The sequence below is a fragment of the Hesperophylax consimilis genome, chromosome 20 (assembly GCF_061612785.1).
Source record: "Hesperophylax consimilis isolate HC1 chromosome 20, BYU_Hcon_1.0, whole genome shotgun sequence".
Lineage (NCBI taxonomy): Eukaryota > Metazoa > Arthropoda > Insecta > Trichoptera > Limnephilidae > Hesperophylax > Hesperophylax consimilis.
The window spans coordinates 11924720-11942709 of record NC_142855.1 but is presented as its reverse complement, the minus strand read 5'-3'; the positions used below and the strand labels follow the sequence as shown (position 1 = coordinate 11942709).

The window sequence follows — 17990 nt, the reverse complement described above, 5'->3', positions numbered from 1 at the left end:
GACATTTTTCTGGCTACACCACATTATCTGCTTTGTTCTGCTCCCACCAACCATAAAGCAGGAATTCAAACTCCGCGCTTGATTTTGTTTATGGAACGGCTTGCACCTAGGAAAAATAGCGGTAAGTAACAATTCAACCGTCATTGAATAAAGACCAGAGAGAAAACTGCCGTTAAATTATGTAGAAAGAGTTCGGAAAAGATGAAACGATTGACATTGAGCAATCTCACCATTGAGCATTGAGGTTGTAGCGATCGTAGAATCATCTAGATTATGTCGCTAAATGTAAACAACACGACCTACCTGTCTACGAGTACCTACTTGCGAGTGAACTACCTACTCGCGACGTCCAGAGCTACCTACGACAATACGTTGCGAGTTGGTCTAGCACATTACGCGAACTCACTAGAAGGTTCTAGCCTGTTGCCTAGGAATAATTTCAGCGCCAACGAAAATTCCAGTAGCATCCTGACTCAGCGAGTTGTCTCCATTTTACTTGCGATCTCGCATACCTACTGATGCCATCGGCCGGTCTGTATAAATAGGCCCGACTCAGCGAGCAGTCAGCCAGTCAATCATTAGTCCGTCAACAAGTCTCGCGAGTGATAACCCGCGCACCTCCACCGCGCGTAGGACAATATACCCGGCTCTGCACGGTCCAACCATCGACTCCATCGGGATATCATCATAGCGCCTTGGCCCCGGCCATCGTTTCTGGCCAGCGCTACACCGGATCACAGCGCCCTGGTTCCAGCACACCTGACCAGCGTTACATCCACGCGTCTAGACCACGCGGCATAGTCGCCGGTCTATGCACCTCCCGTACAACCGCCTACAAGGTCCACCGCACCTTCGGCTTGCCTGTCAGCACTGGAGTACCCGGAAGACCCACGCTCTTCACCAGTTCCTGATCGTCAACGAGTCCCGTCACCAGCAGCGGCGTCGACTCACTGATCCGCGCTTGACAAGCACATCACCGCCTGCATCCCGAGTGTTCAACATCGGTCCTAAGTCATCTCACATTCGGCAACCTGACTCAATAAAACACTGACCTTCCCCAAAAGGTTTTAGGTCGTTGATCTAAAAAGCCCTGGACGGAGCAATTCGAGGACAATTTGTCAAGCCGCGGGGTGAGGGGGGAGATGTATGGAAAATGCTAAAACCTATGTATATCATTATTTATTTATAACCTGTACCTGACTCATCAAATACTCAAACAAATCATCTGCATTAACAACACAAACATAAAATAATAGTTCATTATGCAACATTTTGCATACAAATCAGTTCAAATGTTAGTCATACAAGATGAATTTCCCCTTACCCTAGATGCAGCGGCATATATAGGGTGTATTATAAGTAACAGATTTGTGTCATTTACATTGTAAAGTATATAAGTGTCTATTGATGTGTACAAGTACTTGAATATTCAAAGTCTTTACAATGGCGTATTGTTGTAATATGCTTATAAAGAATGGTATGACACACTTGCTCCACTCAAAAAGGTGACCTTTAACACACTGTTTTTTTTTACTCCAGAAAAACATGCAATAATACAAAATATGACATAAAATTTTCTAATACAAATGATTTTAAAAAATAGTTCTTTAGTTTCAAAGTTGAAAATTGTTCAAATTCACTTCATTTTACCACCATGAGAGTGTAGAAATTTAATAAAATATACTCAAATTTTTCATTATTATGGCATCATCGATATTAGAACAAGTTACAGTAGTTGCGAATGTGAGGTTACACGGGTAAAATTTAGTAAATATCTCAAAGCCATATTATTTCTTACAAGAAAGAAGAGAAAGGTGTGACTTGATCGACACTTTTATCTGGACATTACAGTTGCCCTAGCATCCAAGAAATCTTCACTACTAATAAAAATATAAATCTCCGTGGACACTATTACCAAAACGCCTTTTGCATCTAATCCTAGAAAACACTTCCTCGCAAATAGAGTAGTGGATGCTTGGAACAAACTCCCACAACATGTCATCGATGCAACTAATATAAATCAATTCAAAGCTCTATTGGATTCACATTTGGAGAGAAGAAAGGACTTAGTTCAAACTTAAAACAACTCAATTACTGGCAAACTTGTTGTCAAATCAGATATGAGCGCATCAGCAGAATGCTGCCTGCTCTGCACATAATAATAATAGATTTGAAATAATAGACACTTTGGAATTATCAATAAGTAACAAAATGCATTCAAAACTTCAAAGCTCAACGCGCTGCGCCTCACCTCACCACACCTCAACGCACCTCAAGGCAGTCATCATTTCCTTGGACTGCAAATCTAGCCAGCCGCACAGCATGGGTTAACATCTAATAAGTGTTTAATATTAACTTTCCTTAAAACATGATGCAGAGATATCCCGTTCCGGTACCAGTAATTTGTGAACACCGTTTGATATTGATGTGAAAAATATGAATCACGGTGCTTTTTAAAGTAACATTATTTTACCTTATAATGTATAGTGGCGGTTTTCTCTTAAGTGCGTTTGTGCAGTGAACACCCATTAAAAAGATAAGACAAACTTGAATCATAGGAATATTAGCACATTATAAACAGATATTACCAGGTTGTGTTTTATAGAATCAGCACAAAATACTATACAAAAAACTAGAATCCCACTGTCGGTGAAATCTAATGACTTATGCCAAAACAAGACTATCTTTGTGCGCCGCAATAGAGAATGTTGGATGCCAGATGACAGTAGATTATAGTAAATTTTTATTTTCTTGTTCTCCAACCATTTTCTTTTAATAACATTTGTAAATCTACTAGTAAAACAGATTGTGTCTTAGTTTTCTTAAGTAGCCAGTAATGCAATATTGTGTTACGCTTTCTCTAGTTTGGTTTCGACTTTCGACTAGAAAACAGTTATTCCTGTTAGTTATACCTAATATTGTACACTGTCGAAGTCAGTGTGAAAAGGGACTTTTGATCAAATAGACATACAAATATAATATCTTCTCTCGATGTTCTGAACACCCAGTGAAAAAACCACGAATCGCCGCGGCTTATAACCATCTCGGTGTGGCAATTTAAAACCGTTTAAACGATTGCATCGCCCCTTGACGGCGTTTGCATACATAGTACCGTTTGTTTAGTACGTTTATGGTTTGTTGGGACATGGGTTAGTTTAGGATCTGCCCAATGGAATCTTCTTCATTAGGCCGTGCAGTCTGGACCTCTCATCAAATAGACTCCTCACCAGTACAACCTGCAAATTAAACAAAATAATGTTAACTTCCAAAGGGAGATAGTGCAGCATAATCAATCACAGCAAAGGAGCATAATTACGAGTTCAAAATGACCATTTCTGATAACGTCGGACTAAATTACGGGAAACTGGTCGTAATTATGACCAGGATATAAATATCTACATCAAAAAATGATTATAGGCTAAAAGGATAATCTGAAAACTGACACCTAACTGTATTATTTGCACTTTGAAAACATGTTCAATCCAAAATGTCAAGCATCAATATGTAAAGCTGTATATATAGTAAAATAAATAAACGAGATTTAGGTGAGTTGAAATGACTTAGTTAGAAGTATTGCAATCACAACTTTACATCCTTCTCGGCCCGCCAACAGCCGAAAGGAAAAATACCTTAGTAATTCACTCCCCATGAAAGGGGAGGTTCACATATGTAAACACCCGACCTAAGTTTGCCCTATAAATATAAAGCCAGATTCAATGTCCCACCTCTGAAGAAGAAACAGTTCAGCTAAAAAACCAAAACTAAGGGCGGCTTGCACGTAAGTTAAATTTGGTTTAAATATCATTTTAAACACATTATTTGATTTAAGTCGACTTGGCGTCTTGCACCACAAAATTTAAGTCATTTAAAGAACTGTCAAAGTTAAATACCCAAAAGGGGCTGTTTAACCGAGTTAAATGTGTTTAGCCCTACTCATAAAGCAGTAGGTATTGTCAATTTTTTTTTAGGTTATCCCATCGATTTCTGATTGTGGTTAAAATTTATCTCTTATCTAAGAAATTATAGAGTTTATAAGTAGACCGTTTATAGTCAGAGAAGTAACACGAGAACAAATTTATTTGAAACACTCAGTGCCAAGAAGTTTCAGAGAAGATTTCGTCTCAGTAAAGAAACGACATCATTATTAGTGCAAGAAATTGAACCTCAGTTAAAATTTAACACCAATAAAAACATCAGCGAGGTGCTCGTAACTTGGAGCTAACACTCCTTATCGAGGACTACTTTGCAAGCTTGTTAACTTCTAATCATACCTCATTCTTATAATACTTTAACCCATTGGCCTCTGAATTGTTTGGCTAAAAAGTTGTCCTTCACATCCGAATTAATTTTGTACCAAAAGTTTTAAGTGCAGTAGTGTACTAAATCTTACATAACTTTTAAACTAAACATGCAAACGAAACAATCTTTTTTAATTTACTTGTGCATTGAATTAAGATATGTAAAAAATATATGCATTGTTAAAAAAAATAAAATAATATGATTAAACGAGGATATGAAAATTTTTTTTTTTCAAAAACCAATTTTTTTCTTCGTTTTTTTATAATTGGATTAAGAAAAGTTGTACATTAATCATACTTATTACCATAATATATATTTTTTGCCATTTGGGCTCTTGTTAGCAGCCCACCATGCGTTTTACGAACAAGCTTGTCAATTCCCGAACCTCACGCCATTTTGAAAAAATTCAATGAAGCTGAAATATAACAAAATTTCAATCGTAAATATCAGGAAAAAATTGTACCAACGGAGTCCTGCCAATTACTACGAAATAAGTGCGTAATTATCTACAGAGCGATTGGCATTTAAAATTTTAAACACAGATGTCAATAATGTATCCCTTTTTCGTTTTTAAGCCGACAGATATCAGACCCGCCGGGACGGCGTCGTTTGATTTTAAGACACATCGCCGTACACACGCCAGGACGGCGTCGTTTGAGGCCAATGGGTTAAAACAATATAATATGTAAAAGAAATAAAAAAACAAAATTACTCGGATAATTGTTTTATTTTTAATTCCAACAACAGAAGCTCTTTTTGTCTTATTTCATCATTATGTCTATTTGCTTTAACTTTTTCTTCATTTAATAAATGAACACACTATTAAACCACACACAATCACGAAATACTTTGACACTTCAAGTAAAATGAAACATCGTAGCTCTTTATCGACTCGTTAATGGGGGTAACCACGCGGTAACTGTTTTACCAATGCGTTAATGACGTTTAACTAAAATTGCCACCGAACTGCGTGGTGCAGGACACAACTAAACGCATTTAACCACTCAGAACATTAGAACGTCAAAAGACGTAAATATGATAATAGCGGTCGAGACATTAGAACGTCTTTTCACGTAAACGCGCGAGATTTTACAAAAATCGATTTATTTCCATCACTAGTATACGGATTGCCATGATTTAAAAAACAGAGTATCGATAATGAATAACGCTACGCGTCTGTATTCAAGAATATCTATGGAACGTAGAAGTGCATTATCTAAGCCGATTGAATCTGTCATCTTGTTCGTTCATAATTTATTGCGTTTCTAAATAATTTATTAAAAATATTTTAGTTTGAACGGTTAATATTTTGAGGTGACTAATAGTTTTTAATTATATTTCTTCAATATATAAAGTGTTATTTCTTTATGATACTCAGAAAAAAGTACATTTTTCACGGCTTTGAAATAATGGTAAGCGATTCTTACATATTTTTGACGTTTTCATAAAATGTATATTTAGAAACGCAAATATTTACGTATAAATACACAATGCGATAGTGGATTTCATAATCTTTCCAAAACATTTTTTAGAATGAGGCTACGTTTCCCAAAACGTGAGTTATTAAGCTTTTAGCAAAACTCGTAAATAACACAAAAATTATCACGTTTGGACAGTTCTCAAAGGAACACATAGTAAATAAATGTCTTTGTCTGAGAGGTTAAGTTAAATGTATTTAGGGTCTTAAATTCGTTTAGTTACATAAAATTTAAGATAAAATTTGCGATAGTTGGTGCAAGCCGCCCTAAGTCTCCGAGTGAAATATTTAACAGTGTTTTATTCCCAGTTTAAAATCAGTTTTGCCTAGTAGTAGATTCATGTGTCAATTCAGATTTACAATTAAAGTCTTTTCTGCAATTGACTTAGCTTCCCTTCATTTTACGCCACGCTCCCCGAGACTGATTACCTTACAAATTGTGTCCGGTCCCCTATCGTGAATATCTGTACAGATTTTCTGACTGTCTCGTACAATATATTGGTCTATAATAACCCGTCTGATTGAAGCTAACTGGACGAGCGAATGATATTTTACTGTTATTCCAAACATGCATTTTTTATTTACCGTTGTAAAAATCCCACCACGCGCACCTTTTTACTGTCGTTTCTCTAAATACGCAGGTGTTCTCACCCGCATAGCTTTGAAGGCCGTAACTTTTAACATTTCAGGAAGTCTATCAATAATAATATTTAATACATTTCACTATAGTAAGGTAGGTAAGTGCAACACGGCATGATAGCTAAAAAATAAATCACGGTAATTATTACCTGCAGAGCGCCTATGGCCACCATGACCAGCGCCTGGCCCGCACTTACGCGGGTCACGCGGCCGAGCGTCGACTCGGCGTAGTGCATGTCGCGCGCCTGCAGCATGGAGCATGCCTCCTGCAGGCGGCGCGCGTTTCCCAGGTGTGTGTGCATGGCCGCCAGCAAGTCGGACATGCGGCGGTGCCAGTCACGACCCAGCAGGTTCATGTCCGCGTCCAGTGGGTCCAACGAATCGCCCGTATCAACGTCCTCTTCTTCTTCTTCTGAGTCGGCATTCTCGATCATCAGGTCGAAGTAAACCTGAGAAATTAACCTTTTGCGTTCAAACCTAGTTAACACTTCCTTGCAAATAGAGTAGTGGACGCATGGAACTAACTTCCACAACATGTCATCCATTCTACTGACATCAAATACTGTAGAATAGTTGTAATACCACCAACTTCTGACAATTCCCATTCATTCTGATGGCAGTATGCTACAATAGCACCTCCTAGCGGCATGAGTTGTATGGGTTGGTTTACTTTCATGCATTTGTACAGATGATTAGGCCATTCAATTCAGTTTATTCATTTTAAAAACATTATTAAATTGTTAATTTTAATGCGTTTTTAAAATACATTTGGTCATAAAAATTCTTACATTAACATAAACAGTGGGTATATCAACTATATTAGTAATAATAAGGCTTGCCTTTTAAGGCAGCTTCATTGATGCTAAAAATGTCAATATCTGAATTGATTCTGTTCAACAGCAAGATTGCTCTCCCCACAGGCATGACCTGCAGGCAAGTTAGTCCTGCAGGCCGGGAGATAAAATAGTCTATGTTGTCGGTGACGGAGATAACCATCGGGAACATAGAAATGAATGCTCTCCATGATGAGCGAGTTTTCAAACCATCCACGAATCAGTCTAAAGAAATGTGTAGCAATGCGCACATCTCTCCTGACCAGTAGATAGTTCATTCCGAGCATACCCAGAGCCACGGGTAGTAGCCATACTCCCTCATGTAGAGAAATCTCAAGAATTTCTTCTGAACTCGCTCCAAGACGAGAGAATACTTTACCTGGTGTGGACTCCACATCACCGACCCACTTTCAAGTCTACTCCTTACTAAGGAATTAAATAAAACTATAAGCACCCGGGCTTGCAAATCAATGAGAACAAAACTAAAATCATGATGCAAACCAGAACCCCACACCGCAGAATAAAAGATAAAGTGAATTTTAAAAACTCCTATAACTTTTAAGTGGTCGAAGAGTTTGCCTACCTGGGCTCCATCATAACGCAGGACAACGAAGACCCAGTAGAAGTAAGAAAGCGCATCACAGCCGCTAACAACACTTACTTCGCGTTGCTGCCAGTGTTCAAATCCCGAAACGTCCATAGGAAAACCAAAGTAACCCTGTATAAAACAATTATTAGAACGGTCTTGGCTTATGGATGTGAGGCGGGAACACTGACAGCAAAGTCTGCGGAACGGCTGGACACCTTCGAAAGAAAGGTACTTGGAAGAATCTTAGGAGCGGTGCGAGAGGGAGAGGCATGGAGAATCCGCCACAATAAGGAGCTATATGACATCTACCAAGCTCCCAGACTCTCTACTCATTTACGGCTCCAAAGACTAAGATGGGCCGGACATGTGCACCGAATGCCAAGCACACGTGTACCAAAGAAGGTTCTAACAGGACACCCGGGAGGCAAACGAAAGGCGGGCAGACCTAGGCTGAGATGGGAGGACGATGTCAGGAAAGATGCCAGAGGACTACTCCATGTTGCAGATTGGAAGACGACGGCCGAGGACAGAGGGCGGTGGAGGCTCATGTTAAAGGAGGCCAAGGCTCGAAATGGGCTGTAGCGCCATTGAAGAAGAAGAAGATAAGCACCCGGGTATTTCTAAAACTCCTTGCAGTGCGTAGAACAAAGTTCCCAGAATTCTCAGTGAAGTGCTACTGAACATGCTGTCACAATATGAGCATGAAATTTATTTTATTTATTTGTAAGAAACAAACAGCTTTTACATAATATACAATGATAGATATAAATATACAAGTTAACGGAAGTTAAGCCACAGAAGTTTCTTATGCTAAAGTTCATTGGAAATGAAGTTTTAATATCTTAAAATTAATTTGGTGTTAAAGGAAGGGGAGGGGAAGAGGAAAATAGGAAGATACATTCCACACTCTCATATTAATAATCGATCGTACGCATTACTTCATTTCGATATTTCTTTAGTTTATTACCAAAAATGTCAATGCTGTAAAATTTTGTATTATATTGTGCACATATACGAGGAATTGGGGAATTTTTTCGAATGTTTGTTCTACACGAGGGTAGATAAAATAAATCAGATTGTCGGGTTGATCTAGATGGAATATGAAGATTTATTAAATTGTTAAGTTCTGGTGAGTCCAGACCATTATTTAGGATTTTAAACAATAAGATTTGATCAAAAATTAGACGTCTTGTTGGGAGGGAGTTAAAATTTTGAAATTTAATAGATTCGGTATAATTTGAAAAGTGTAAGTTTAGTTTATAATTTATTTAATTTAAAAAATGAAAATGTCTCGTACCGTCTTGTAGTTGAAGGTGCTGTGGGTGTTGTCGAAGCAGAAACTGTAGTCGCCCGTGACGGGGGCCGTGTCCCGGAAGGCCCAGGACTGACGGCGCCCGGGGGCCTGAAGCACCCGTCCACCGGGCGCCGTCAGCAAGAAGCCAATGTCCAGCGAGCCCAGGCGGCCATCTATCACCTGCAACGGAATATATATTTGCAACTGGAGTAGCAGTGACGGTGTCCATTTGATATATTGAAACTAATTTACAAGGAGTACCAAAATGAGACGAGACATCAAACCGTAAAAAATAATAAAATTTCAAACTGTTTTAAAAACCTTCCTTTCCAGGGAGTCCGCATTACTGACCTTGCCAGATGCCGATGGGGTGGGACTGACATTTACTTTGTATATGTTGTAATTTCGTCCGATTTCAGAGAAAGGCCTACAGTTTTTTTTTTTTTTTTTATATTAACTCCACACAGGAGGCCCTGAAGAAAATAATTTCTCTCAGGGCCTATGTCATCTTTGGGGATGCTGTGTGGAGGGTCTTTTTGTGGAGAGGAAGGAGTGAACATGGGTCTTGAAGAGTCCCATGTTGTAGGAGGGAGGAAACACAGAGGCCGGCAGTTCGTTCCACAGCCGAGCTGTTGAACTTAAGAACGAATCGTAGAAGCGACCCGTTCTCATGTGACAAATGTCAACCGTGTACAAATGTTGGGCGCGCGTTTGGCGTGTATCCCGACTACGCACCGGTGCCGAAGGGATCAATGACGCTAGTTCCTCAGAGCATCTTCCATTGTAATACCGATAGAACAAGGACAGCATACCTACCTGACGCCTGTGCTCTAAAGATTGCAGTCCGTTTGTTAAGATTGGGGAATCTATCAAACGGACCGCCCGTTGTTGCACAGAGTCTAGGGTTTTTTTCAGGTATTTAGGGGCTCCGGACCAGAGATGGCTGCCAAATTCGACAGTAGGGCGCACTTGCGATTTGTACAGGGTCAGCAGTTGTGTACTATTAAAGTATCTGCGGGCCCTGTACAGTACGCCCAGCTTCTGAGAGGCCAGCTTTACTCTGGCTTCGATGGAGCCCCCGTACCTGAGCTGGTCACTTATAGTTACACCAAACATATCAATGGAAGGCCTGTTCGGAAGATTGCTTCCGTTGAAGGTGACGGCGATCTTCCGCACAATGGTAAACCCTACACAAGTCGGCCATTACATTGAGCCACCTCTGGGCTGGGGCCCTCCAATACTTGATAAACCTACATGATTCTGTGCAATTCTGATTGACAATCCATTGTTAACAGACCATCTCTAACGCCAGATGCAATGTCGGCATGCGGACTCTGTTCTTCAGCTTTTTTAATGGAGCCTGCTTAAGGAGCTAGCAGCATTGATCTCCGGTGCACCGGTGCACGTATATTAACACATTGTAGTCGGGTGCTTCAAACAATAGACTCTAGCCTATAGCGGGTGTTTTTCGCGATTAGCGCAAAAATATATCACTTTCTTAAAATTGATACAATTTCTATACCAAATAATATTTTCGATTGAAATTTTCAAGAAATCATATATGACATTTGATCATCAAAAATAAATTATAATTGCTTTGATTACATCATAATTTCACCACATTTCAAAGCTGAATATAAAAACCTGATATTAATTCAGTAAATAGCATTCAATATTCAATATTTGAAAATTCCATGTAAAAGATAACATGTTTATTTATATCATATAGTTATATAATAAATAATAATATAAATTTGCCATGCCCGCAATTTTACAATCGCTGGATGTGTGAAATCTGATTGCGTAAATATTGAACAGTGTCGCCTAAGGCAGAAGGCGAACACTCAATAACTCATAAGTTTAATTGCTTCTTGTCAAAAAAGAGTCGGTTGGCTCGCCTAATTGAAGAGCCCATTCCACTTATGAATGATAGTATTTATTCTTTCAAGGAATCAGTACACTTCATATGTTGATAATCCATCACACACCATAAGTGCATGTATCATTGGCTTGTAAAGACATTTTTGTAGGGATAAAATCCTATACAATGCTAATATATTCAAATAATAAAATACCAAACAGTAAACAAAACAGTGCGAGCGGTATGAAAAATAGTCCAATACGTGAAATGACTCAAACTAAACTAGAGATTGAGATTGCATAAAAACTGTAGATTTGTGGTGACGCCTTTATAAGCGGCACACTAGCCAATCCGGACAAGGCATCTCAAATAACGTCGACAGACTGTGGCCTAGCACGCAGGTAGCCAATTACCCTTCAAGGCGTTTTATTTCACGCTGATAACAAACCGTTGCTGATAAAAGACCGACAGTCGACAAAAACGGCAAATGCCGTGTCCCGACGACAATGTGTTAAACTCTACGTACACAAGCGGAACACGGTTGATGAGAACGGGCCGCTTCTTTGACTCATTTTTGTGTAAGACAGTTCTGCTTCATATAATCCGGGCCTCTTAAAAGCACGCATTAATAAATCCCTTACTACAGCCTCTATCTGAACCCACCTCACAACGCCGCCCAACCGGGTGATGACGTAGCCCTCCGCCTTTACACTGTGCAGACAGGGGCGCACTTAAAAGGTGTCACATAAAAAAAAAATTAAAAAATTGAAAGTGACATTTTGTGCGATTGCCGTTTGCCATACTTGACATTATTATGGTCATAAGTTTTATATCTACTATGTATTGTTTATGAATGTACAGAAATTAACTTGTTTGAATTTTCATTAATAAAATGATAAAATTATTGATTCGTGGAAAAATGGCGTTATTTTTTTTTTCTTCTACGATTTTTGTACTAAAAAAGTGTAAAAGTGTTGTTTATTAGATGACATAACTTATCTTAATCTCTCAGACAAAGACTTTTATTTACTATGTGTTCCTTTGAGAACTGTCAAAACGTGATAATTTTTGTGTTATTTACGAGTTTTGCTAAAAGCTTCATAACTCACGTTTTGGGAAACGTAGCCTCATTCTAAAAAATGTTTTGGAAAGATTATGAAATCCACTATAGCATTGTGTTGTTATACGTAAATATTTGCGTTTCTAAATATACATTTTATGAAAACGTCAAAAATATGTAAAAATCGCTTACAATTATTTCAAAGCCTTGAAAAATGTACTTTTTTCTGAGTATCATAAAGAAAAAACACTTTATATATTGAAGGAATATAATTAAAAACTATTAGTCACCTCAAAATATTAACCGTCCAAACTAAAATATTTTTAATAAATTATTTAGAAACGCTAATTATGAACGAACAAGATGACAGATTCAATCGGCTTAGATAATGCAACTCTACGTTCCATAGATATTCTTGAATACAGACGCGTAGCGTTATTCATTATCGATACTCTGTTTTTTAAATCATGGCAATCCGTATACTAGTGATGGAAATAAATCGATTTTTGTAAAATCTCGCGCGTTTACGTGAAAAGACGTTCTAATGTCTTGACCACTATTATCATATTTACGTCTTTTGACGTTCTAATGTTCTGAGTGGTTAATATATATTAGTTGAAATAACTTATCTTAATATATAAAAATTCAGCCGGCGTATGTTTGTGCTTGCAAAATTCGAAAAGTAATCGATCGATATTGCTGAAAATTTCAACGTTTGTTCTTGTTAGTGCCGGGAGTGATTAGAGAGAGGTTTGAATGGCAGAAGAAGTCGGGGACGCCCGAGAAAGACATTAGCAATAGCGGAGCATTGCAGGTTCTACAATACATTAAAATTAAATGTTTTTGAGCCAATATCTCAAAAACTAACTTTTTCACATAATGCTATCTTCCCGCGTAACAACTCAACTATTCTGAAGGGTCGTTTTACGGCCGCTGTTCCCAACTTTTTAATCGTTATCCAAGTTCAAATCTTTGTTTTTGCTCAGCCAAGCGATTTTTAAGCATTTTGTAGGGAACGTTCGATTTGCGTTGTTCCCAATCATTTTATCTTTGAAAATCTTAAGTAGCCCCACACACTACCGCACATTACCATAGACAATAAAATGACATCAAATTAAAAACTTTCTATGTTAAGTTAATATGAAAGAGTTAATTATTGTAGCTGTTATTAATACACATTACTTCTTTTATACAGGGTGTATCGGCACTAACCCGACAAACTTTAACCAGCTATTCCTTAGCACATTTGGAGTAAAAAATGTTATGGGCACTTTGCTGTCCGGTAGCATTTTTTTTTCAATTAAAAACAAAATTTTTTAAAATTTCCGCACTACATCACTGTCATTGGCATTGCGTTTCGTGTTAAACAGCTGTTATTAGCAAGTGTGTCAAAAAGCGTCTTCGCTCTTTCGCACACACTAAATAATAATAGTTAAAAATGAGACGAATGGTGCCGTGCTATTTAGTTGTGACTGTAAACGTGCGCCAATATAGGTACACACGTGCATTATTCAACGGAATTCGAATAAAATATTTGCCAGATGGGTTTTCAAACTTTATCAAAAGATAAAACAGTGGTGACATGTGGTGAAAATATGAATAATAAATTTTTTATTAAAAAAAAACGTTACCGGACAGCAAAGTGCACATAAGATTTTTTACTCCAAATATGCTAAGGAATAGCTGGTTAAAGTTTGTCGGGTACGTGCCGATACACCCTGTATATACCGTTATTCATAAACTGGTATTTCATATTTTTTAAACTAACGTAAATAATATATTAAAAATAAAGTGACAACTTGAACGTGATGCCACAATCGGGACTTCCCATTTGATTTGGCAGATCGACGTAAGTTTTTTCTCCGTGCGACAGCAAAACAAACCCAAAAAAACCTTAAAATGGAGATCAAAGCAAAGCGTGCGAAGAACTTCACACAAAATGATAATGACAAATGCAACACAAAAAACTGAAAGGAGCGCGACTGTCGATTGTCAAAGTGACATTTGATCATTGATTCGCGGTATTTTTTCACTCTGTCGACACTTTTTGTAATTAGTTTTTTCCTTACATATTGCTTATGGCTAATCCAATTGTCCGGCTGGCTTAGACTGGGCGGCTTGCTTAAGCAATTATTGTGTGTTGGAATTACGTAGTGCAGTGGTGATTCGCTTAGAATTTGATTATTAGGATTGGGAACAGCGGCCGTTAGTGACTGAGTTGACAAATGTGTCTGTTTTATTTTAAGAAATTTACATAGAACTTTTTCAATGGATTCTGAAGGGATTTTAAAGTGAGGGCGCAATACCTTCACACAATGGTGTCAACTTTCACCCTGCGTGCCGCTTGAAGTCCCGAAAACCGTTCTAGATGGAAGGAGAGAGGCTTCACGGTGTGGCAGCGTGAGTGTGTATGGGCTGTACTTGTTTGTAATTTACGGCGGCTGCCCAAACCGTAAATTGTGTTCAGGAGATGGGAGATTGAAACGAGCACAATTGCACAATTAATTTAGTTTATTCGTGAGGACGAATATTATAATTTTTACAGAACGCGGTGACGGTGGCAGAAAGAGTGGAGATACTGGCGGTTGAATCGAATGTTAAAACAGGAATGGAGATTTCTCTTCTCATGCTCGCTTGCGTATAGCAGCGGATTAATTCGCGTTAGTATTGCCACATGTGGGGGGAAATAAAGTAGTCCCACAACGGATTACCCCTCACTCCTGAAGATAGGTGGAAACTTGAGTGGCAATCAGCCGACGTAAGAAATGCCCATCTCGTGCACGACCCCACTGAGAGACAGCCTGGTTATACTCTGGATAAGGCCCTCCCGTAGACGCTGTGCCCACATGACGCACAGGTGAGGCTGTAGAGAGTCGGCGATGTATGAATGCGGTATCACCGAATATGTGATCAACGATTGTCTGCAGCATTCTTTCCCGGGCGGTATTGATGAGGTCTACAGGGCTATTCCTGATGCCCTAGACGTTCCCCTCTGACCCCCCACCACAAGAAAGAAGAAGACAAATGAGGGTTCCAGATATATATTGGTGATATTCTTAATGTGAAAGTGTCTTCCATCGAGACTGACCTGGTACTCAATGTCGATGAGCTGCCCCTCGGTGGCTTGCTGGAAGAAGCAGTCAATCCTGCCGGCGGCCACGTTCACCGTGAGGTCGCGCTGGAAGCTGCTGGCAGCAGGGGACGGAGCACCACAGGATACCACCGACACAAACACCAGAAGGAACAGGCAGGGGAGCTACAAGAAAGTCAGCGTTATAAGATATAAAACCGCGTACAGATTTTGGCAACACAACATGCAATGCGACAAAGGTTGAAATACTGGCATATTTATGTATTGTGCAAAAACAGCGAATCAATTACATTTCACGAAATTTTCCTCACAAGAGTCCCAACTGCTCCCAACCGTCTGGAGCAAGTAAGACTATGGCATTCCCAATTGGGGTATGTTGTGAAGGAAGAAGGTGGGGGAGTACCTGCCTATTCAGATCTAGTCACCAAATACGTCTAAAGCCATTTCAATTCTTAATGGTGGTCTAACACCAGGGTGATACTGAGAGTATCTTCCACACTGGAACGTGCCGCAAGTATACTATATATTATTTTAAATTAATAAATTGTGAAATAACACAAATTCATCCATAAAAAAAATTACTTGGGCAAGTCAAGATTTGAACCTGCGACCTTCGGATTGTTAATCGAGAGCCTTGCCTCTCCGCCACATTAAAATTACATTTATTTCATCAGTTGAGTTTATTACAACATTGTGTTAAAAAAAATATTTATTGCAATCTTGAAGTCACTGAAAGCTGAAAAATGTCCACCTCAGAAGAAAGATGATTTAAGAGTGTGGTCATGATGGCATGATCACTGGTAGGTTCGTCCTGCCTCTTGGAAAAATAAAACCCTGTGCTGTCTAGCTCTGGTGAAGTTATCGGGGATATAAAGCATAATACATTGCAGCAGATCATGCTTATGTACTACTGACACCATTAAAGTTTTTTTCATAACATTTAGACCAGTGGTTTTTTTTGAGTAACCCTTTGAGAAAGAGCCCAAATTCGCATACTAATAAGAATAAAATTCTGTACGAAGAATTTTACCACTGGAATGAAATGCTTGGGAAATATTCAAGATCGTTGACCATTCTTAACCTATTGAACGCGTTAATCTGTTCCGTTTTATCTATACTCGTACGCGGTACATATTTTTAAATACCTATGCACGCAATTAAATGTCAAATTATAGCATTCTGGCATGATTTATTGGACTATATAGACAGAACAGATTATTCTCCACAATATGATAGCAAATCCTCGTGTGTCAACACTCTTAGATGTTTATAAAAACAAAATCATAAAATTTCATACAAAGACGTACCGTATCTTTTGAATGTGGTCCCGCCATTCACTCGGCGTGTGTGTACTTAGGTGATAGACACAAGTGGGACACCATGATCACTTATCATTTTTAGTTATGAAAAGTTGTGAATGATATACTAGTACTAACGCCATCCGTTGACAAAAATGTAAACTAATGGATTAAAAGGCGCGAAGAGGCGCACTTGATTATCGATCTTTTTTTATGAAATACAATTTTATTTTCGAGAAATTCTTGTAGATGTCAGCATCGTGATAGTTCTACGAATGTTCAAGCAAGCGGGAAATAAATTTATGTCAAAAGACCGCTGGAATATCGGCATTCAAAGTTTCCGTATCAACTGTTGATACAGCCGCGTGTGAGTATGGACTTTTTGCCGTAACAACAGTTGATACGGCCGCGTGCAAAGAGTTAATTAAATTATTGTAAACTAGCTGATGTGTACGCGGCGTTGCTGGGAGTTATCCTGAGGAGATAGACATTTGGCATCCAGGACTTTTCTGTAGACCTTTTTAAGGTATACAATTCCTTAGTATATTATTTTGATGTATCTCATAAGGTTTAGCCAGCTTTAGCAATGTAAGAGCCTGAAAATATTTTTTTTAACGACTTAATTACAAAACATTGACTTTTATCTAGTTTCTGTAAACATTATATGCGGAAGAAATTCTCTAAACGGCAGTGAAAACTGTACCAATATCCGTTGCGTAGTTTAGAAGAACTAAGCGCACATACATACAGACGCAGAAAGCGACATTATTTTACACTATTGAAGATTAAAATTTCAAAAAATGCAGATGGTTTTTTTTTATAGTAATTGAATATTTACCAAATGTTTTTCCTTGAATAAAATTAGCCTAAGTCGCTTACCAGTTCTCCAAATATCCCTATGAAAAAAATCACGTAGATCGGTCGCTCCGTTGCGAAGTGAAAGAAGAACAAACAAACAAAAATTTCGCATTCACAATAGCAGTTATGACACCTACATAATATAGGCATAAATCACGTATGATCGAATTATGAATGGAAAAATATATTAATATATTATAACCTAGCAATATTTGAATGTCTTCTACCACTATCATCATAGAGGAAAAGGGTAGCTTGTGCAATGACGGATGACTTAATGATGGATGGGATCGAACCCGTGATGCCACAGGAACGGAGGAAGCAAGCAAAAACCGACAATAATAACTATACAAATAATAATATATCAGAGGAATAGTTACGACAAACCTTCATTGTTATTGCAAGTTGAACGGCGCAAACCTAACCGTCAAATTGCCAAAGCGGCTCTGCAGTTCATCGAAAACAAATTATTCTATTAAATGACAAATTAAAAATGTTATTACAACTAGGCCATAAATAAATGAACCCGGCTATTTGAATTTTATTAGAAGATTGACAGTCCTTGAAATGTTAAGTTCTTATTGTTTCTATGGCTATTTAACGTATTTTTTTGTTGCCTATAATCTCGACAAACGATTTTTTTTTCAGTTCTTACTGATATTTTTGAAATGATACGAGATTTTCCAAAAAT

At 38.3% G+C, this 17990-nt stretch overlaps 1 protein-coding gene across 1 annotated transcript; it reads right to left on the bottom strand.

Annotated features, from left to right (window-relative positions):
- Positions 1 to 635: 635 nt before the first annotated feature.
- Positions 636 to 17822, bottom strand: LOC149414093 (transmembrane emp24 domain-containing protein 5-like). The gene is made up of 5 exons (XM_089644318.1): positions 17687 to 17822; positions 15141 to 15308; positions 9135 to 9311; positions 6565 to 6864; positions 636 to 3236 (listed from the first exon to the last, which is right to left on the bottom strand). The coding sequence occupies exons 1-5, from the start codon at positions 17690 to 17692 to the stop codon at positions 3156 to 3158; spliced, it is 732 nt and encodes a 243-aa protein (XP_089500444.1). The 5' UTR covers positions 17693 to 17822; the 3' UTR covers positions 636 to 3155.
- Positions 17823 to 17990: the final 168 nt, after the last annotated feature.

What these genes read in the sequence shown, in the direction of transcription:
- LOC149414093 (XM_089644318.1), bottom strand. An exon ending in GCACCTTCAACTACAAGACG is followed by an intron (nt 6,865 to 9,134) that starts GTACGAGACATT and finishes TTAATTTCTCAG; the next exon opens with GTTTACTTCGACCTGATGAT. An exon ending in TGGCCATAGGCGCTCTGCAG is followed by an intron (nt 3,237 to 6,564) that starts GTAATAATTACC and finishes TTTAATTTGCAG; the next exon opens with GTTGTACTGGTGAGGAGTCT.